At 37.4% G+C, this 23,381-nt stretch overlaps 1 protein-coding gene across 2 annotated transcripts in view; it reads right to left on the bottom strand.

Moving 5' to 3' along the window:
- Positions 1–23,381, bottom strand: part of LOC137134039 (VPS10 domain-containing receptor SorCS1-like) — a 45,327-nt gene that overhangs the window by 7,898 nt on the left and 14,048 nt on the right. Inside the window, exons 2-23 of one of the 2 annotated variants that reach the window (XM_067518416.1) lie at positions 19,395–19,462; positions 18,478–18,577; positions 18,093–18,251; positions 16,615–16,688; positions 13,079–13,143; positions 12,411–12,529; positions 11,985–12,074; positions 11,080–11,259; positions 9,020–9,166; positions 8,431–8,533; positions 8,049–8,125; positions 7,356–7,447; positions 7,088–7,195; positions 6,652–6,751; positions 6,371–6,504; positions 5,470–5,583; positions 5,032–5,203; positions 4,562–4,748; positions 3,845–3,978; positions 3,555–3,678; positions 2,881–2,993; positions 1,842–1,976 (exon numbers count right to left, since the gene is read on the bottom strand). In XM_067518416.1, the coding sequence (XP_067374517.1) occupies positions 1,842–1,976; positions 2,881–2,993; positions 3,555–3,678; positions 3,845–3,978; positions 4,562–4,748; positions 5,032–5,203; positions 5,470–5,583; positions 6,371–6,504; positions 6,652–6,751; positions 7,088–7,195; positions 7,356–7,447; positions 8,049–8,125; positions 8,431–8,533; positions 9,020–9,166; positions 11,080–11,259; positions 11,985–12,074; positions 12,411–12,529; positions 13,079–13,143; positions 16,615–16,688; positions 18,093–18,251; positions 18,478–18,577; positions 19,395–19,462 (2,595 nt within the window). Of the gene's footprint in view, positions 1–1,841; positions 1,977–2,880; positions 2,994–3,554; positions 3,679–3,844; positions 3,979–4,561; positions 4,749–5,031; positions 5,204–5,469; positions 5,584–6,370; positions 6,505–6,651; positions 6,770–7,087; positions 7,196–7,355; positions 7,448–8,048; positions 8,126–8,430; positions 8,534–9,019; positions 9,167–11,079; positions 11,260–11,984; positions 12,075–12,410; positions 12,530–13,078; positions 13,144–16,614; positions 16,689–18,092; positions 18,252–18,477; positions 18,578–19,394; positions 19,463–23,381 lie in introns of both variants that reach the window. The other variant, XM_067518408.1, reaches the window with a different exon arrangement.

Below are 23,381 nucleotides of genomic sequence, written 5' to 3'. Positions count from 1 at the left end.
CTACCAGGGGGAAAAGCATGGTTTACCCCTTTGGTGACAAAGAAAGCTAATTAACAATTTAAGTTTGTATTGCATGATTAAACCATTACAAACCATAAATACTGTATTGAGAAGCAGGCCTATGATTGAATGACTCTGCAGGGATTCAATGGAGGGTACTCTATCCAATCTGGAATCACAATGAGAAGAAAGTCTATAAGCTAGGATTTGAGAGTGTCCTATCTATTTGCATGCTAATAACAATGAGGGTAAATATATTCCTCCTGTTCTCTGTATTTTCATTTAATGGACCGCACCAAAGTTTCTGCATCTTTTACCCCAATTACTGCAAAAATGTACAGTTCTCATTACTGCTGACCTTTTCCAAGAAATAGCATAGCATTTCTCTACCTACCGTGCAGTGAGTGGTGTCCATTCATTTGCTTTTGCTATGAAAATACATTTGCAAAGACTTTAAACTTGGCTGACTTTGGTAATCCATCACAATGAGCATCATGTCTGCATTTATTTTTGTCAAACTTAACCTTATTGTTGCGTAGCGATGGAGTGCAGACTTTCCAAATCAAGCTGCACTTAAAACTATGTTACCATGCAATGATAATGTAACTTTGACAAATATAAATGCAGACATGATGCTCATTGTGATGTATTGCCTCACCCAAAGCACAAGTTTTGAGACTTTACAAGTTCATTTTCATACCAGGCTGAAATGAATGGAAACCAATGGGCTGCCTGGAAGATAAGAGAATGACTCAAATGTATAAATGCTTTGTAAAACATCTGGAAATCCAAATTACATTTGACTTTTAGCCACATGAGTAAAATGAGATTTTGTATCTCAAGTAAATGAAGGAAAGAAATTAGAATAAGGAAAATAAACAGAAGCCATAACTGTGCAGTACAACATTCTCCTTGAAAATAAAACTTCAAATATCTCCAGGTCACAGACTACTTTCGTACATAAATTAAACAATCCAAGGATGCATACAATATTAAACACAACACATTTCTAACATCAGCATTATAGAATGCAACATAAAACTCCAAAAAATGACTCAACTGCCACCTGGAAACGAGGAATAATCAGATTATAAAGATAAAGATGATGGTGACTGCTGTAATACATAGGAAAGCGATACCACTGCTAAACTGAAATGTATACAAATAGTTTCTCAGGGACAAAACAAATGCTGGAGGCAAAGTGTTATTTATCACAACTGTCTCATTTTGGAAAACACTGCGAAATATATGATCATATTTCTGGAAAAGGAGATTATTGCTCCTTTGTTACAATATACCAGGGCACCTGATAACACAAGCAAGAAAGCAATCACACATGGCTGCAAGCAGACCTTCTGACAAAGGACAACTGGATCACAACTGTCAATGAAATAAACTGTTAGCAGAAGCTGACCTTTATTTTAGGACTATGATATGAAGAATATGTAAAACACTAGGAAAACTGCTACATAGGCTATGTATGCTTTTAATTTGCAATATATAATGTAGGGCATTAAATTGTAAAGCTGTGTTTTGGTCTGTTTTGTTCATATTTTAGCTGAAAACATTGATTAAACTGCCAAACAAGGTGCGACCTTCTTGTGAAGGAAATGTCCAAACATCATTACAGATGTTTTTCTTTTTAAACAAGGATAGAGCTTAAACTGATAACTTAACAGAGCTGTATGACACTAAAATAAAGTACAGATTCTCCAGGGACATCCTCTCTAGAGACGTCTCGACTTCCTTAGCTTCTTTCTCTGCAGCTTTAATTATGACAGAAAACCACACTCTACTGAGCATCTGCCAGGGACCATTAAAATAATGTGACGAGACAGTACCTGATCAAGGTGCGCCCACTTTTCATCCACCGGTCCATTTCTTGACCTCTTCTCAGGCACAATGAAAACCTCTGCTGTGGTTGGTAGACCTGGAAGTACTGTGACCAGGAGCTGATTCTCACTGATTCCTGTGACCTTTAATGACAACAACAAAACCTCATTAAAGCGGCTTATAATTGACACTGTTTGTGGAGTTATTCTACTCTTTGGTCCTCAAATACAATCCTTGGGGTCACCTGTATTAATGAATAAATACTGTTGGCTTTCTGCTTCATGTATCATTTGCGTGCGTAGCAGTCACTGTCAAAATATAATGCACGGATCAACTGAAACATGCAAGTTCAGTCTGACAGGCTTTGGTAAAGGCCAGGGCTTTTAGTGCATTTATGCCGTAACCAGAGGTCTGCTGTCAGTATTCTGGTGTAAACCATGGTAATAGCTGACAAGACAGAAGGTCAAAGTGAATGTTTCATACTGAGGGCTACTGTAGGATATATATAGAGTTCAGTTTCCAGGTCTTTTACATAACCTGCTGCTTTTTTGACATCCCCACAGTTTCCGTGAGGGGAAACCAGGCACACTTAATCACAGTTGGCCTCTCTTTACTGGAGGTTTTGGTGTTCTATTGAAGCAATGGCATTCAGCTCTTTAGAGAGCAAATGGCAACTGTCATAGCAGTGTTTTAACTGCCCTCAAGTGTTATGTCAACTTCAGTTGAAAGCTTGTGCCGGTAATAATGATTTCGGGTGATGTGCCATGTCAGCATGTAGCGGCTAACAACTAATTACACTGCAAGTGGGGGAGTGTAACACTTGACACAGGACCACATGCATGCATTACGACCGCAGCATAACCAAGAATGAAAATGTTATTGGCTTGCTACACTGAGACTTGAGTTATTCTCTCCTGGATAGTGCAAAAGCTGGATAGTGCAAAAGTGCAAAAAACTGTCAGAATCGAAGTGAGGTCTTCTGGAGTTTAGTTCATTCCTGATTATGTTACGGTCATTATAATACCAGCTAGCAGCTGAGGAACTGACCTGAACCATGGAGCTCTTCACCACCCTGGCAATGTCCTCTCTCCACTCAGACACCCCGGGGTTCAGCTCATCCAAATTAGAAGAAAAGGCCAAAACATGTGACCGGAAATAATCTGAAATCGTCAGAAATCAAATTCAGTTAATGCACTTCTTTCTAACTTCTTTCTAATATCACTTATGTTGGATCTCATTTCACAACAATCCACTTCAATGAACAAATAACTTGTACATTTTGTTACGGGGTTGACTATACTGAATAAATCTGTACCTTAAATGCAAAAGCAAATTAGTTTTAATAATAAAATGAATGAAAGAGAATCTTTACATACATTTAGGAAAAATGTTGACATTACCTTATTATCTTTGTGTGATTTTACAAGCAATGACATTTATTAATAAATAGAAATAATAATTGCTAACTACAGAAATAGCAGCTTAACAAAACAATCAATATTATTAGGTCCATCGAGCTGTCAGCTATACAAGTAAATGTTTCTTTCAAATAGTTTTTGTTTTGGTCAAAAAAGCTTTACATGTTTTGCAATGTTTATTCATTTACTATTAAAGATATAAAAACTACAGACATCACCGTTATATTATTAGATTATATTACATTATATTTATAGGTTGTTTAAATGTGCTGAGTAAAGTAAAATGAGAATATAATGGCTCACCATAAACTGCCACTGTCATTTGGTCCTGATGGACAGTATTGCCTATTGAAGCCTGCACAGTGACACTTTGACTTCCTTCCTTGGAGAAAGTAAAGGATATCACTCCGTCCAGGGTCACAATAGGCTAAAAATGCAGAAAAGCAGAGAGTGAGTGAGTGAGTGAGTGAGTGAGTGAGTGAGTGAGTGAGTGAGTGAGTGAGTGTGTGACTGAGTGAGTGAGTGAGTGAGTATGTCCTGCGAAGTGAATTCAATACAGGCATCATGGCAGAGGCTGAGAAAGCAAGGCTCACCTCTGTCTTGTTACCAAACCACCAGTAATAGGTGACTGTTCCCACATTGCTGGGCCGTAACACTGTTGTGAGGTTTACTGCTTTGTTCTTTACGACCACTGAAGGAGCCAAAAGCTGGACCTGTTCAAGCTGACCTTTAGGTAGACAACACAGAACAACTTTTTTTAAACTATGTTAAAAAATGTGGCTAAATATAGCAGTTATGTGATGCTGAAAATTCCAACAGAGGTTGCATATTCTGGCATATTTTGGCACAACAGCAGCCCGCCTGAAGCACAATGACCATATGGCTAGACGGTGGAGAAATTGACTGCACTGCAGGGAATGATCTGACAAATGTCTGCGGATGTTTTGATGCTTTTTTGCTGCCATTAAAATGCCACCATTGCAATCCATTGTAATGTGCTAAATTGAAGAAAATAAAAAGTGTCAGTGAGGGAACAACAAATATGCGTCTGCGCAGTGTGAGGGACACACACTTTGAATAAGTATTAAATTCAAGGTTACAAAAAAGTCATGAGCATTTCTTTTATGAAAGTGTTCTATAACAAAAAGTTGAGACGGTGAAGTATTTTGACCTGTTTGAAGACTGTAGGATCTTACAGTCTCCAAATAGCTGTGATAACAAATCAAGACAACAGTTAAAAAAAAATCTAAGAATGACTATACAGTTGTTCATGCTTTAGCAGCAACTTTTAAGTCACTTATTTCGCTCACAGGAGACATGGAGGTAGAGGATCGCCCTGTCGAAGCCCAGAGTGTTGCTTGCTGTAGCAGAAACTTGGTAGATGCCAACTTTACTGTAGATATGCTTGACCCCGTCATCGATGGAGCTAATGTTAACATAAGATATGGAGGTCCCGTCACCAAAGTCCATTGTTAAACTTGTCATGGAGCCGAGACCCTTCAAAACGAAAACAAAATACTGTCACTCATACAGATGTTTATGAGTGCCCTTGCTGAAACTTAACAGGACGCATTTTTTGTAATACTTACTAGTACAAGAACGAAGTAAAGTGGTAAATCACATCACTGCATATTTATTTTACATGCTGATGCCCAGGCATCTATGCTACATCTGACAGCATCTAGATATAATATACATATAACAAACTAAAGGCTAAAGAGAAAGCAGGCAGCCTGCTCCCTGTAAGACACACTACTGTCGCCTTAAGTGAAGTCAGCACCTCTTCCAAAAAGACCAAGAAGGTGACATTCTTCCCCAGTGTTGCAACCGGTGTTCCCTCACTGGTGAAGAGCTGGAGGCCCCTGGGGACCTGCCTGGGACACTTTTGTCGCTTGGGGCTGTATTTCAGCAGAGTTCCTTCACTGCAGTTGTTAGACAAAGGCCTACGATATCTGGAATTCATTAAAGACCCCGAAAACAACACAGATGAGCACTGTAGTATAAAAGCAAAAATGTAAGTTAAGCACACATCCGTCTGAAATATATACATATAAATATACAAGCATGTTTGTCATTGCTGGCCATTCATGGACAGTATTAAAATACTTCACAACCATTAAGCAGGTGTTTTCAAGGAGATTAAGCTTTAATGTAATCAAGGGCATTTGTGCACCTGCTACTTCCTTTGCAAATTCAGATACAAACAAGACATATGTACCCTGTGGTGTTAAGGAAGCTGTCCCCTGTGATGCAGCCTCTGGATGTTGCTGAAGGAATGAACCAGAAAGCCGGAGTGCAATTCCCATCAACCTGTCTCTCAAACCCATAGTCGCTGTTTCAGTACAGAAGTACAGAAAAGGAAACACAGGGGTGTTACTGAGATTACTTATTTATTTAAAATGTCAAATGTACAGTAATTACTGTGCTCAAACAAAATAAGTGCATGTCTGTGGTGAGAACAGGTGTTCTTGGCTTGACAACATAGTGGCTCAGAGTATTTTAAATATTTAATGCATCAAACCTCTGAAGCAGAAAAAGCATTTTTTACACAAACTATAATTATACATTAGAACATTCAGAGGGATCTGTCACATTCCTTTCATCGCGATCTGGGAAACACACTGTCAGGACCCAGAGTTGGAAAGTTTATTTAGTCTTTCAAGTAGTAAACTGCTGTTAAGCTTGTAACATGAGAGTCACTACAGAGTGACATACTTAAAGAGTGAAGCATTAGTGTAGTTTACTGTAAAAATCTATTCAAGTGCACTATATATAACATGCACAAATTTATCATTATTACATATTCAATTATGATTGCTGGGCTTAGATTTTTCTATATTATCAGCAATATAATTTTGTTGTTATTATAAAATCAACAATCTATGCTCAACAATGTACAATCAACACAATTCTTACTACCAAATCTGACAAAAATATGAAAGAAGAAAATAAGTTATATAAAAATAAGTTATGAAATATGAGAAATAAGACTTCAGACACTCAATCGCGTTGTGCCATAACTTAGGTTTGCTTCCGAGACTCTGCCCCTGGAGACTGATAAAGTGTTGTGCACTGGATTTAATGAAGTGAAAAGAGTAGCTGCAGAGCATGGAACTCACCACTCAAAATCTGCCTCTGTGCATGGGCAGGAGTCTGACATCTGGGAAATATACTGATCTCTGGCCTTGACACATCGAACGTTTGCTTTCAGTTTTTGGAAGATTCTCTTCATTCCCATGATGCACACTTTGCCCTGTGATTAATAATGCATTATAAACATTTCAAAGATTCTTTTGCCTTATTTTTTTGTCTTTTTACCATTTGGCTTTTATTGTGTGGACGAATCAAAGAGAATCACTTGAGTTTTTTCAACAGCCAAGTAGCAGTAACGTCTTCTTACCTCACTGTGTAACTGCCAAGTCATATAATCTTCAGATGTGCACCGATGTCGGAAAATGGGCCGGAAGTCAATTTTGACAAGTTGCCACTCAGATCGATGGCTGAAATGACCAAATATTCTGCCCAAACGAGTCATAAAACAAAGTAATAACAATTTGTAAATGGGCCATACTCAAGAAAAAAAAAAAAAAGCGTAAAAAGGTTTTTTAATTCCACTTCGGGTAATTTTGAGGCACTGACTTTCACTCATGTTCCTCTGTGGGTTGAGTAACTCCTCTACATCTTGGGCTTATGAAACCATTTCAAACTCACATTAAATGAATGCAAGATTATCTATGTGCACTTCTAAATCTTGATCAGGGTAAAATATAATTAACTTCTGCAGTAATTAACAAACTAGAAACACATCAGCTCTTTCACATTCCTTCATATCTTACGTCATTATGAGGGTGTCCTCTCCAGGCTCCCCCAGCACCCCATCAACATAGAGCGGAGAGGAGGTGAAGCTATATTTGTCCCAGTTTCTGCCCTCATCAAAACTCAGCCTGAGGGAAAGAACAATGGTAGGATCACAGACAGACCAGCCACAAATAGAGTTGAATTCTGTTAAAAAAAAAACCCTCAGCAGGAAAGGAGTCTGACTCCTTGTTTTGAAGATTGAGTGTAGTATCTAAAAAGATGTGGTATGTCCTTGGAGAGCCTTACCAAATGTGTCTAATTGGCAGAGGTGTGTGTCTGATGGCCACCAGGGATCCTCCTTGATTCAGGAAAAACACGCTGTATTCTTCTTGAAAAACCTGCAAACAAAGGCAGCTTCACTTCATCACACAAGAAAAAAGTTTACATATACAACATAAGGACTGTGCATACTTATACCTAGACACTAAGCAAGTAGAAATCACAATTGTTCCTTAAACTAAAGTCTCAGTTGTGTAAATAAACAACAGCATCATGAAAGTGTTGCTTTCTTTGTTGATTTCTGGAGTCTTCTGGAGGCGGATGGCAAAAACTCATTTTGATTTATTTATTTTACAGCATAGAGATGCACAAGGCCTGGTGTCAAACCTCAAAACTTGATTTATTTGCAACAGTGATTTTTGCACCATGAACTGAACAGAAAACCTCTGCATTGAATGCTCAGATTCCCACTTTTGTCATCTAATTTTCTCTTCACATAATGCCTGGCTAAAATATATTGTTTCTCCTTTATTGTGGAATATAGTATAGGAAGGTTCAAGGGGAGGACAACAAAGTTTAAAGAAGTTCTCTGTTTTGTTGAATGAATAAAATACGATCTCACTTAGTAAAGGCATGACTCAAATGTTGCAGAAGTGCAGATATTGTACAGATACCTGTATCACAAAATATAGCCACGGTCTAAAAGTTTTCATAGTGTACCTCTCTCCAAGTGTTTCCCGCATCTGAAGTGATGAAAATACTGACATTAGTACTGGTCAGCTCAGGTCCAACCACACCTGAATACATGGGGAGAAAAGATAGTTCAACATAAACTGTTACAAAGTCTAATCACTGTTATTTAAGGTTTAAGTTTGCAGACGACAAGTCATATCACCTGAAGTCACACAGAACAGATGCAGAGGAAAGATTTATTTCATTTCATCTTGGAAACTGTTGTTAGCTGAGAAAGTGCTGGGAACAGAACTAAAGAACAGATTTGACTGGGAGAGCTGAGGGATCTGATCGAAAGCCAACGTGGAGGCTGAGAGTAAACAATCGTATGGATGTGCAAATCAAAGCGCAAATCAAATAATCTCCTCACCTGATGCTATTATGATTCCTGGGGCAGAGTCTTTGCTGACAATGTTTCCTGAGGTGTAAGGATTCTCTGACACATGTAGATGCAGGTGTAACGAACAGTAAGGCTGAGACACACAAAGGAGATTTGTTTGCTGAAGACAGAATGTGAAAATACCTGACACAGACCTTGTTCATGTACTGTACAATATAGGCATAAAATGCATTATTGTTCATTAAAAAATCTTTAAAAATATTCTAAGAAATGTGAAACAGAGTGATAAGTTTGTCAATTTCTTCATGTTGTAAAAATTAAAGTGTACAGTAAATACTGCACTTAAGTACTAAATTATTCCAATAGTTAGCAGTAGTTAGCAGTATTCACAGTTCTGATCATTAGTAACCTAATACTATACCACAGCTATTGATAATAAACGAATATTTTTTGATTCACTATTTAGTAAGATAGTTATTTATAAAATCACTTTATATCTAATACGGTACATGTATTTACACTCTTTGAGCATGGTATGGTATGATTCAGTGCAGCAGTTTTTGAGCAGATGATGGAAACCCAAATAATCAAATCTATCTCCTGTCAGTGGCCCACTTACTTGTTCACAATAGACCTTGTTTCCCTGGAGATCGGTTGTTGGAGCCTGAAGAAGATGCCAGTCTCTCCCCTTGTTGTATGTGATATAAGTTTTCACTTGGTTCTCAACAACTTTATTTGACAGGAACACCCCTTTTATTCCAGCAACCTGCGAACATGAGAGAAGGAGACGAGTAGGAGGGGAAAAAAACAAGAAAAAAAAAAAACCTTAAATTATTCAAACTTAAGTAAAGCTGAAGGCCTAGTTCGGGGAGGAAAAGATGACTGAAAGCGATAGTTTTCTGACAGGGAGCACTATTTTGGACCATCTGTAGGACTCTGCAGAATCAAAACTACATATGGCACAGCCCAGAGACATTCCTTTTTCGTGTTTATGTGCAGAGATGCACACTCTCCTGTGCAGCTATCACTAGAGCACAAATTTTAGTTGCATGAAGAATGACCTGTTTATACTGGTCAAGTCATGGCAGCTAAATATTTCTGCAACATGAAAAGTGTGTGAAGTCAGTGAGCTCAACCACTGCTGATGGCTATCTTAGGTATGTGTTTGGAACAGTGTTATGCTTTTACTGCTGGCTGCAGATGAGGATAATCTAAAGTGATGCATACATGTGCAGTGACTGCATCCTCACAGTACATCTGTCAACATAGATATAATGTGTTCAGGCCACAAGTAGAAACTGCTATTTCGTCTGCATTGTTACTGTGGGCTGCAAGCGACACCAGTGGTTCTTTAACTCTTGTTTATATGGTATATTACTTAAACACTGAACCTACAGCATCCTTTTATTCTATAAGGCCAACAAAAGCCGCCAGGAAGGAAATATGACACATTTAGAATATGCACAATAAACTGTAGAGTACCAACATCTGTTCGATTATGGTGAGGACATCAAAGACATCTGTGCACATGGCACACTTAAGGAAGTAGGGGAACTTGTAGGCTCGCTGTTCTGTACTTTACTTGTCAAAGATAGTCAAAGATTGATTTATTGTTCAAGACAGCTCTCAAACCAGGGATTTAAATTTGTATGGTGCTCTTACAACCACATAGTGAAGACTGTAGGCCCTTTTATTTAAATGTCCTGCCCATGTTACCTTAAGTTTCCTCAAACAGTGGAAAGACAAGATGTGTGTGATGTGTTTGTCCATGAATGGCAGTGCTCACATCACCTTTACAGGGTAAACAGGCAAGAAAGAAGCTGATGGATTAAGGCAGGAAAAACTTTATTAAAACTGCATTTAGGTATTATTTCAGCATTCATCATTTTGTCAGTGAGTTTTGTAGATTGATCATTTGTCTATGATGTTCAAAATCTGTTAAAATCTGCACTAATTATGAAGAAAACATTAAAATAATGAGTTCCAATAATATAAAAAGATGGTTTTATATCATTAGAATTTGTTTGAGAAACAGGTACCAGCTTTATTTGCTGAATATATTTAAAGTCTTTAATGATTTAAATGTTTACTCTATCAAATGTGTCTCTATTATAGTTGATTTTCTGTTTTTTGATTTATTGAAGCTACAATATGCAACTTAAGAGACATTGTAGCACTAACATGAGCCTTCCTCCCATCCTGCTCTGCTCTGCTTTGCTCTGCTATGCTCCGTCCAGTGCTTCAGTTTTTAGCGGCTATGAAATTGCAATAAATAAGACTGCTCCCATCAAGGAGAAAAAATGGAAATCTCTGACTGATAAGAAGGGTGATAATAAGATTCGGGACATATTTCCAAATAAAAGTAAAGGCTACATACTGCATCTTTATAACTGACATAGTTAAACAGTAATCAAACATACAATTTATTTAAACTTCCAAATACTGTCAGAACAGCTTATATGTAGAATTGCATAAACAGGATACAGTACTGCAGAAAGAAAGAAACATCATTTTCATGTATCAAGTTTCATGTATAATTGAATTACTTATTTACTTGAGCAAGATGCATTAGCTTGTGTAGTGCAGCAGACACAAATCCAGGTCAGGGATTTGAGTTGGTCAAGTCTGACATGTCTGAAAAGTCTGAAAATATGTAAAACAGATGACAGCACTGCCTACCTCATAGAGGTCTATCATAATGTTGCCCTCTGGGCCTCCACTGCTCACAACGTTCTCCAGCATCAGGGTGAAGAACAGCCCTCTGGACTCAGACATGTACAGGTTGTAGGAGTCATTCTGGTGCCAGTCCTGAATTGCTGCCACCACCTGGTTATCATCGGTGCTGATTATCTGTAAGTCCTAAATACATGAAATTCCTTAGTAGATGAGTGTATTAGTCAAGTGAACAACCTGTGTTTGAACAGAACAGTGTGAATCTTTATTACAGCAGCCACAGAGCTCGAACAGCAAGCTTGTGATTCATCACTGCTTGACATCATTCAGCCAGTATCAGCAACGATTAGGCTGCAGGCGTTTCATGTCGTGCACTAATTTCATTTCATTTTACTGGATCCCTCCCCACACTGAGGCGGGGTAAGGGATGTGTATCATTCACATGACTGGATGGACAGTGGACAATAAATTTCTCCTGTTGTTTTAACACATACAACCTGCTGTGCTTTAGTAAATAGAAATTACTGCAGAAACACGGATTTGTGCAAGTGCAGATTCATTACTTTAAGTAAAACTGTTGATAAAGGGCAGGTCTACTGACTAAAAACAAGGCATGGATTATGAATAAGCACAAGATCTAAAGATATAATTATGTATAACAGTCAATTTTCAGGAGAACAATAATGTGGGGAAAACTATTTAATGGATTTGTCAGCAAACATTATGACTAACTGTGAAAAAACAAACAAAAAAATAATTTGGAAAGTCAACCCACAGTAAGCCATCATGACACCACAAAATAGCCTGAAGGAACAGTGTTCCACAGACAAATTAATTCTGTGCTTGTTCACTCTTTTGTTGCTCCGCAGTTGCTCTACTCACCAAACACAGCATCCTCTCAGCTGTCTTACCTTTGGCAGAGTATACTTGGGAAGCTTCATCGGGTAGAAAGCATTTCGTTTATAGGACACATAATGGACAGACTGGCCACCTATTGGCACCTAGAAATGCAACATAGGGTGATTTGCAGTTCATCACATTTAAGGTGCATCTTCATAAACTTCCCAGTGCACAGCGATTGCTAACAGCATGTATACAAAAAAATCAAACCACCATCAACACGATGGCTTTGTTACTAATTAGGATGTTGTGCATTATGGTGGAGTGGAGCTGTAGTATAATACACAACACAGTGTTTTTATGCCATCCTTTCCCAGGATAATAGCCCCTTTTAGTTAATGAAAAACATGACTGTACATTAAGATGCTATCGAATGCAGTGATTTTACAGCTTTTAATTGTCTTTTAATGAAGCCAGACCTTGCAATAAAAACCCACCTGGATGAAAACGTATTCATCCTGAACCACCAGGGAATTAGGGATGATAAATCCAGGGAAAGGCTTGCCCTTGTTTCCATCAGAGCAATTCTGAAGTTTACAAGTTATGTACTGTGACCCTGTGGGTAAGCAAGAAATGAGCACTAAAAATATTACAAGAGAAAAATAAACAGCCTTCCAAATTCCACAATCAAGGTTTAGCATTGCTTATGCTGATGCCATTAAGTGAGCTAGAGAGGCAAAACTGTAGAGGCCAATCATTATTTTCACTAATAGAGAAAGTTGAGAGTGCTGTTCCAGTTTGTTAGCATGAGCCAAATGAGGCGGTTTCCCCCAGGGACAGGGCATTAACAAGCGCGGTCTTATGGAAGTGTCCCCGTCTCTGCACTGTGGTCAAGAAATCAGGCAGGTCACAGCCTGGCCCTTGAAAAATGAATTATTGTAATCTCCACACAGGATGGAGAAAAGAGTTTTATTAGAAACAGGAAGATAAGCTCGCACCCATTTCAGCGATATAGGAATTACAACTATGTAAGAACAAGTAAAAATGTAATTGGATATGCTTTCTTAGTTCTACTAGGGCTTATGCATACTTGTACTTAGAAGATGTAGCTTCTAATACATTTTTTTCACAGTTGATTTACTTGATACATGATGCTTTTACTCACGTCCATCAGAGACGCTGATCTCCAGGTGGATCATTCCCTGCTCCTTATCTAAACCCAGTCTGGACCTGTAACAGTTAAACAAAATTCAGATACATGAGATCTTAACATCGACACGGTTAAGCCAACTTGTTGCAGGGTCAAACTCTGACGAGTTATAACGTAATTGATTTTCACACATACGGTAACTTAACAAAAACAGGGAGCACCACACCAAATATTTTTTGGTAAGACATCAGCTGCTGTGAAATGTTTAATTTAGTAGCTGCCACATGTAACTGCTGCGTAGCTCACAAAATACAGTCTGCTTGTTAATACATTTGTCACTCATGTCAAAAAGAAGAAAACTGGTTTAAATTTTAAATACACTTTAACAAAAAGAAGAAACTCCTCACATTTCAATGGTGCAACCTGATTTCATTTTAACTCAATATCTCTTGCCTAATATCTTTACTACTGGACTGTTCGTTTTTGTTCCATGGCAAAGAGAATGAACAAGATTTTGTGGTCAACAACAATAAAAATAAATATACATTAAACATATATCCTGGAACATAATCTCTGTAGAATAAGACATTCCCTAAGTTTCTATGGTGCAACTTGAATTAAATCACTTTAAATTAGTTATGCTGCATTACACACTTAAGGTCTTACTGTCTTGTTATTTATTTGAACATAACATTAATATGTAAATCAGTTGGCAGTATTCATGGTTTACATCAGACTTTGATTTTCTTTTTTATTTCTCACAGGACATGGAGCAGTGATTGCTTCTGTTCTCTTAGGAGCAATAATACAACCTTACCTATAAGCACTGGCCCAATGGACATTTGACCTGCACTGCTCCTTATGGGGTTTTTAGCCATTTCATTCACTTCCAATACAGATTCTTCACGATAGTGGTTAAGTGCATGGCGACAGGAGTGACCACTTGTTGTATTAATAGCAGTTGTTGTGACAGAAAATGGTTTCTTCTCATTTTCCATACCGTGTCTGAACTAGAATATAAAAAGCCTCCATACTGCTTCCCTCAGCACTCTGTAATTGCCTCACAGCTCCATCTCTTTTAATGGACTTTCTGTCAAATACTTCATCCCATTCTATCAGTGAACAGCAGCCCTTGCTCTTAAATAAACCCTTGCAATGTTATACTGTGTCCATCCCATAACTAACACGCACCACTGTGTCTACCTAGAAAAGGTTGTGTGTGGGCATGTTTTTGTAAATCATGTTTGTCAGATTCTTTTAAATAAAATGCACAGGCTTGAATGTGATGAAAGTAACTCTATGAAAGTTAATTTCGGTAGTCATAGGGGCCCAGGGGGGTGGGGGTTAACGTCATGTTTTGAAGGACGTATTTCCTATAAGACAAAAGTAATTGCTAAAATATTTAACCATCAAAAAGTTTGGTTTACTGCTTGGTAACACTTCAGTTTCAGGATGCTGCTAAAGAGCATTCTGACACCACCACATCCTTTCTTAGGATATTCATCCAAATGATAAAAATCATAAATATACACTGCACAATGCATTAATATGATAAGTTACTGCAAAAGTGTACATGTACTAACATGTACATACATCTCACCTGTGAATGTACCGGAGCAGCAGTGCATCAGAAAGATCTGTATTTTCACTGCATATGACTGGATCAAGGAGGTATCTTTATTTGGTATGATTTATTCAATACTTGATACTTTAATACTTTATGTTCAGTGCAAATTGTTCCAGATAAGAACGAGTTGTTGATGCTTGGTGAAACTAACTAAATATAATCTAACTTAGGACGACTGCTTAAAGCCTTATGCAAAGCTGAATGTTTATATTTGTTATGGTGAACATGAGTTGCTTGTAGTTTAATGTTACAGGATGTCTAAGAATTTTTTTCTGAAAATATTTTACATATCAGAAAAAGACTAATGTCAACAGTGTCAAACTGGAAAACTGTACAAAATAAATACAAAAATACAACTGAGAATAAGTCATTGCTTAAGTGTTCTCCTACTTCAAGTCAGTATTTAGCAGATGCACCTTTGGCAGCAATTACAGCATTGATCCTGTGTGTATAGGGCTCTCTGCAATTTCCAGCCCCCATTCTTCTGTTAGAGTGAACAGACTTTTTCACGTCCAGCCACAAAGTCTAAATTTGACTGATGTCTGGGCTCTGACTGGGCCTTTTTGCTGCGCTCTATTGCCATTGTGGTGTAGTTTTAGATTTTGATTTAGGTACATTACTTTATAAAGGGTGAATACTCGCATAATCACTAATTTTCAGTTTTATATTTTTAAAATGTTTAGAATACTCAGCAGAGGTCTGTTTTTCTGCTGATCAGAGTAAGGAAAAGCATAATTCAATTTACTATGATTTAATGTTGTAATGGAAAATAAGGATACAACTTCCAGAGGAGCTGAATACTTTTTTACAGTCACTGTTCTTCATGTAGCTTTTTTTTTTTTTTTTTTGATTAACAATAAATATGCTGCAATTTAATAGCCAACATTTTACACAAAGTTGTTTTGAGTATAAAAATGTTAGAAATAAATGCCAATGGAGACCAATGGAGCCTTATTAGTCATCACCACCTTCAAGAAATGAGTGCCATACATTCACCTTTATTTGGAGATAAAAACATTAGCCTAATTGTATCTATTGGTCATCAATTCCGCCCTACAGTGATTTTTATTTACACAAATCTGTAAGTCATCACAAATCACGAAACTCTCTCCAGTACAGGTCACTCCAGCCTCCTTCATTAATTCATGGTTCTGTTTTTCAATTCTCTGAAATAAAGTGTGAAAAGGATTTTGTAGCCAACAACTATAAAAACCATTATAAATGAAACATTTATCCTGAGTCATAATCCCTGTAGCAGCATCCAACAGCATATAAAGCTAAAACCCTAAAAGAGACACCCAGAAGCTCTCTGCCAAATCACTAGTCCTGATTCTGTGCGATATGCATCGAGTAACATACAAAATAAATCAACAACTGATAGATAATGTTGGGAAAGGTTTCGATTTGTAATACATAGAGGCACCCCAATACTATTTCATGAGCAGCACCATGTGCCAGACTGTATTAAAATTATCAAATATTAATCTGTATGTTTAAAGTAGAGCTTGGCACATTATGTACAAAAAAAAGAAAATCAAACATACATTATTTATCAATACATTTATTTTTATCTCCCTCTGTAAAATCTTATCTTCGCATCCAATAATAAAAGCCAAACTGTGAATAGTTTTTGTTTGTTTGTTTGTTTATGAGTATTATTTATTTGTTTATCTGATATGTTGCTATAATGTAAATGAGATTCTGATCTAACACACACAACATTGATGTAGCATAAGGGAGAATATGTTTCCTACTATGGGAGTATGCAGAATTCATCCAACATATTTTGTGAAGCATGTAAATATGTACAGCTATGCTTAAAATGCATATTAATGAACTAATGTATGAAACTTGTTGTTTTTCTCTTCTTCATGATGTTTTAGAGCATATTAAATTATGTATCTGTCCTGATTGTGGATCTCACCAGTAAAATCTGTTGGGGACGACGTTGTCATGCACAAGCTGCCATCTCCTTCCGAACTCAACAGAGACATACAGCTGAAAAATATGAGGAATGCATAAATGAGTTACAGTATCAAGAGTCGATTTCAAAGGCAAAAAAAGTTGCAGAATGATTACCAGGATCAATATCTAACTGTATTATCAAGCAGCTGTCAAATCGGCAGTCTTTGTGGTGTCAATATGCTGATGTTTGACTAAAGCATGCTTGAAGCACATGCTTCATCTGAAAATGCATCAGTGATGAGAAAAACTGTACAGAGTTTTAAGGTTTTTAAAATAAAACAGCAAATAGTGGAACTTTTACATTCTCATGCCTTGGAAAAGAAAAGAGAGGTAATACAAATGGGACTCCATGTTAAAATCAAAGTGGCTCCTCCTTTCAGTAACTCAGCAGGGGTTTGGTGTAATTGGTATTCTGAAATAACTCACTTTTCAGTCATTGTATCTTTTTTTCCCAAAGACACCCTTAGACTTTTTTACCCCAAATCTGGAGTTGTGTCCAAGCATTCAGAAGCTCTGTCATCTTGCTATAATGATCGAGCAGCAAGCTCCTTAAGCTCAGAGCTTTATGTGGATAAGCAACATCATTTTGACTTATCTAAGGACTGCAACTTTTAAGAACCATGACAGACGATCAATAGGTGTAAGATGAAAACAACCAAAGATTAATTTCATTCGAACGGGATAAAAGGAAAAAACAGACGATATTATGCTTTACAAAGACATACAGAATGACCTGAAGGCAAACCTCTGTATGGCGTCTTTATTTCAACCAGTCCCAACTGAGCTTTCATATTCCTCCCTGCACCATTTATCTCACTTCTCAGACCTTGACTGTTTTTCTCTGTGAAAATCAAGTCTTCCAATAGCAGGTTGTGGAGGCCAAGTTTGATGTCTGTGGTGCTGAGTAAAGAAGACAGCAGGGTTCTCACACAGAGTAATGAAGGGTGTGTGTTTACGCTCCCAACTCTGTGTGTGTATGTCTATGGATTGGTTGGGTGTGTCTCGCTTGTTAACGTTCCCCTCTGTTGTCTAGGACACATCCATTCAAGGTCTGATTCTGCAGCGAGACCTTATGGCTTGTTTGGGGCACAGGTGATCAGCTGCCTGTGTTCTGGCAACCGCAGCCTTGGTGAAAGAGGCGGACGTCTTTGCTCACATAGACCATGTCCTGAAAGCTGCCCGATATCATCAAAATAAATGCTTCTGTCCGTGACAGCAACCTAAGTTTAGAATTATTTTTTGAGAGAGGTTACCTTTGTTGTGACCCAAGAATCTTGTAATATATAATCTTGTGGAGCCCACACACCTAACAAAAGCATGAAAAGCAGCAAGTACACCACACATAACAGCCCTTTCTCCCATCCAGAGACATCCTTTTCTGTCACATTTTCTGTTTTTATTCCAGGCATTTCATGCCATCTGACAGCTACACGCTACCTTTTGGTCGTGGCTGTAAGCCAGGATCCAGTCCTCCTGCTCCGGGTGAAAAAGCAAGCTGAGAATATCAAAGGCTAAGCTGTGTTTCTGATAGGATGCCCCTTCGTCAAGGCTAATGAGCAGGCTGCTCTCCACCTCCGAGTCGGTCAGTAACATGATCTAAAACAAGAGAAGAAAAGGAGACGGGGGAATCAGTGGCCCACCTTGACAGGATCCATTCCACAGGGTTTAAGTGCACTTGTGTAATGTGCTGCTTGGAGATGGCACATGGTGCAGGCTCTTACAGGGTAGTGAAAATGATTATGACTGTGCTACACAGTGCTCACAATATACAGGTTTATTCAACACAGGCAGGACCTTTGGTAACATTCATGTTGAAATTTACCTTCCTTTTGTTGTTTGGGCTCACGTACAAGTAGCTCAGGATGGTTTTAGGCCCGACTTTCTCATTAAGTTTCTCATACGTGGTCCCATAATCAGTTGACCTAAAATTCAATTATAGGATCAATTAAATAAGTTGTGGTGGGGAGTAAAGGAAAATGGAGCAACACCAACTAGTTAAGATGCTGATTGTATCATTAAGCGTATCAGGCAAGCAGAAAATTGCAACAGCACAAGTCATGAGGCAATTTGCTAGATGGATGGAGATTTTTTCAATTATCAAAATAAACAAAAATATGTTGTGTTGCATGCATAACATTATTATTATTAGTATTATTATTTTTTTATTATTGATCATGAGAATGTTTGTGATTTTATGTTTAATAACTCAAGTTTGAGCTTACATTTACTCTTTGGCTGAAAGAAAAGCTTGACAATGGCAGGACTTATAAATCTGTTTTCAAAATAAGACCTTTACTCAAAAATATTGATTGTACTCCCCCCCAAAAAATAAAAAGCAAAATAAATACGAAATTTTAAAAAAGCACTGCTTTGCTGCCTTCATCTCGGATGGTTATTCATTGTCACTAGAATAGATCCTGTTAAGTTGCTTTGTAAGTTAAGACACAAGTAGCCATGAACACTACATCATTTACAACATTTTTCTGGATTTTTGTATTTTTTTTAAGGTGTAAAGTGCATATATTGATAAATTGGCTATATGTCCTCATTGTTTGGAGTGAGAAAAGGAGTATCTATTATTTTGTCTGCCCCATTTATATCAATGAGGCTAGGCTAACTGAACATTATCACCTTCATTAAGGGAAGATTTATTGCCGGACCATTGTATTAGTCTAAGGTAGTTGTAATATACTGCCAACTGAGTGAGTGTGGAAGGTTATACCAGACAGGTGAGCTTACCTCCATAAAGAACTCTCTGTTACTCTGCCAGAGTTGAAGTCATAGTACTTTGTTAACATGAGGATCACCTATAGATCAAACAGATGTATCATCACGTTAAAGAACAGCAACAATAAAGTGACACATAGGAAAACAACAGAACAAAGCCATACATGCACATCTCTTTAAAACTCTGTGACAGACATGGCTGTATTAAAGAACTAACAAAACTGTGAAGGCATTTCAGCTCACTGCTGTGCCTGTTGCGAAGCGAAACCTTGAGCATATTCTCTGAGCATAAACTGATTACATATGTATGCTATAATGGTTTTAAGACCAAGCAGACTAACAGCACATGCTACCAGTGCCGAACTCTATGACTAAATGAATAAACTAGTCAAAACCATAACTCATTTGAGGCACAGGAAGACAGAGCTCGTAAATATAATGGACATGTTTTTGAAGAGGATCATAAAATGTGTCATGGTCATGTATAGTTTACAATACACAAGTCTTTACTTAATACACACAAAAGCAAAACAATGTCATTCAAATTTCTGCAGATATTAATCTGTGCATGTCTCTATTTCCCTCTGTCCTCTGCAAACGTAAGAATCTACGCAATATACATGGTATTACTAATATGTTTTTCATTTATGTCCTTTGACCTTAGTGAGGCAACAATATATGGAAAAAATTTTATAATAAATATGCTGTTTTCTAGCTATAACTCTTCTTTTTACAAAAACCTACTGTTCACATATTGCCCTTCACCCTTTATACAATTAATCAGTCAAGCAATGCCCTGCCTGCACTGTGCTATCATAAAGTCTGCAGAACATACAGCTCCCTTGGGAGGCCTCTCTGTGCATCCTGTTCAGCTTTTCATCCCTATTTTCTAATTACCAATGGTTATTAGTGTTTGGGGTCACATTTTCGATAACAAGCAAGAACTCATGTAAACAAGACAATTTACAGATTTTACGCCTTTTAAAACACTACTTGCACAGTTTGTAGAAATCAAAAGAAACAATCCTCCATCATCAATAGGATACTAGAAGCTGCCCCTATTGAAACGTATTGCTTCAATTAAAGCAGACACAAACTGTGTACACATGGGGCCACTTACAGATCACTTACATACAATCAAAAGCATTTAAATCGACAACAGTTTCAGGAACATCACGTTTTTAGATTAAAAAAAAAAATACCATTCTTTAAATACTGCATCCTAAATGCTGTTTAGACTTTTTAGAGTGTGACTATCTTAATAGATATGTCCTGTATCAAAGAAAATCACCAAAACCAAATTTAATAATGTTCTAACTTGATGCTAATAAACTGCAACTCTTAATAGTACCTAAGATTTCTAATTTGTTATGCAAGCTGTAGTGTATTAACAAGGGTTTCATAACAGTTTTTTTTAATCAATTGATTGTTAAAGGTAAATAAAACATCTGATAGTGAAACATGCTAATCACAATTACAGCCAGCTAAGAGTAGAATATTCTCAAATGTCTTGCCCATGAAAAAGTGTAAAGCACAGAGAAAAAAGAAACAAAGAAAAGCAGCAAATACTCCCTACCTTAAGAAGGTAGAAACAGATACAGAAACATTTTTTTCATTAAAATTACCTTAACTATTAAACAATTGTTACAGTAGCTGCTGAATACTTCTGTGAGTCTGCTTATCACTCTAATAATGTATTTTCACTGCATTACTCAATACTCCCATTGCCATGTGAGGTCTTACATATGGTGCACTTTTATGATTATGCTCATTTACATTTATATTTTGTCAAAATGGCAGTCTCTTTCATCCACCAACAAAAGGGAGGCAACTTGGGGTTGAGTGTTTTGCCACAGGGACACTGACATTTGTCCTGGAAGAACTGAGGATCAAACAACTGACCCTAGCTTCACCACCTACTGAGTCACAACCCTCATACCTGCCACCTCCATCTCTTTTGTTTCATTATAACACATCTCTACCTGCACAATATATTGAAGATATATTTTTTCATACAGTACATCAGGTACCACTGTAACCCAAGCAGAGTATATTGCTGCTAAACATGCAGTTAATTTAAACTTTATAGTTTTAAATTCATTCATTCATTTTTTTTTTTTTTTAATCATTTGTTCTTTTTGGGAATAGGCTGACTAAGAAACCTCTGAGGCCCCCATTACTTTGTGCTGAATGCGTGATATCTTTCTGGGTTTGTTCAGAGAAAACCCACATAGCATCTTATAACTATGGTACCAATTGTCCAGACTGTGTTACAGAGATTTATGATCTTCCAATAAAATGGCCTGTATACCTTCCAAAGTCATACCCTCATGGACACCGTCATACACAATAAAACAACCCGCAGCGGTAGGAAAATTAGGACAAATTATCTTCCCCCCCTTCTGTATGGCAATTAACTTTATGCATTTAGTTGGGAAGCATCCAGGAATACAGTCAGATGTAATTTGCATCCACCTTATTGCCGGCTGGAAAAATGTCCTGTGTTCTGAGAGATGCTGAAAGTGCAAGGTGAAGCTCTATGGCTGCAGTTAATGCACCAATACAGTGATACAATATTCACTTTGTAGATATTTCTGTCTGAAACAGGCGTTTGAAGTTCAACATGTCACAAAAGTCATTAAATCTCTATTTGAAACCATTGGACAACGACATTTCTTTAATGACTACATTGTACACCAGATAATAATGTAACTTACCCCCCGAATTTAAATAATAATGCAGTATTTATTAGCATATCTACCTATTGTAATTTCTACAAAAGGTGTTTCATTTGATGTCAGCTACCATTTAGAGTATAACCCATTACACTGCAGTAGAACATATCTCCAAACTGGATTACTTGACATCCAAGAACAAGCAAATTGATTTTTCAACCTCTAATCCTTTGTAAATCTTAAGCCTTGGGGGTAAATGGACTGGGATAAGTTTGATCATTATGTAAGAATGAATGGGGGCTTAATGGTGACTTAAAGGGATTAGGGTGCAGAGATTACTGGTGTGAAATGAAGGTGTTTGTATGAAGAGGAGAAGAGGGGATCTTGTCACTGAAGGATGAACACCTGAGATAAATGAAAGGAGCGACACATTACAATCCATTCCCACTGTTACCGACCCGTTGATCCAGCCTGATCAGCTGTTGGAATTAAGTTGCCTCATCAATAAAACCGTCATAACATTTAGCCACAGCAATTAAACAGATGGATGATTCCATAAAAGCAATTGTTGCAGTAGATACTGACTGGAATATTAATAATAAAGGACAAATATGACAGATCAAATGACAGATCTTTTTTAATGGATGTTGGCTTATTATTGACCCTGGACAGGAACAAGCAGAATGGGGGAAAAACAAAAAGTAAAAAGCAATTACACATCTCGACCAAATTACAAATAAATAAATAGTCTGTCTCATTTCAAACATCATCTCTAATCTCGAGTGGCCATGCATGAGTCTAGATCTGTCCTCTTATTTGGCTTCGTCCCGTAGCATTGAAAAAAGATGCAACAATACCCAGGATAATCCACAGACTTCACTATGAACTATTTTAACTAAAACTATAAAGTTTCAGTTCATTCAGCATTAGTGTTGTTCTTTTTACTTTCAACAGTTATTAGTTATTATTATTCAACAGTGGATAATCTCTAGTAATGGGAACACGGTTTCTCATTAAATTTATGTATGTCTGCATTTATTTATTAAACTGGATGTACCAAGTCTGCAAACCTTGCCGTGTGTGTGTGTGTGCTGTTTGGTGCTGTGCTTTAGGTTTTTCCAAGTTTCTTTCTTTACAGAAAACCAGCTGCCTGCTGTTGCATCTAGTAGCAACATTATGAGAGCTGTGAGACTGAATCACAAAATTAAAGCTGCAGGCTGTAAAATCAAAACAGCTAAAACACTCCTCTTAAATTGAGGGCAACTGCCGAATAATTCATACAAGTACAGTAGCCATGTGATCCATATATAAATGGTTCTATCAG

This window comes from Channa argus, chromosome 1 (genome assembly GCF_033026475.1).
Source record: "Channa argus isolate prfri chromosome 1, Channa argus male v1.0, whole genome shotgun sequence".
Classification (NCBI taxonomy): Eukaryota; Metazoa; Chordata; class Actinopteri; order Anabantiformes; family Channidae; genus Channa; species Channa argus.
The sequence above is the reverse complement of the archived record's forward strand: the minus strand, read 5'-3'. Positions and strand labels throughout refer to the sequence as shown.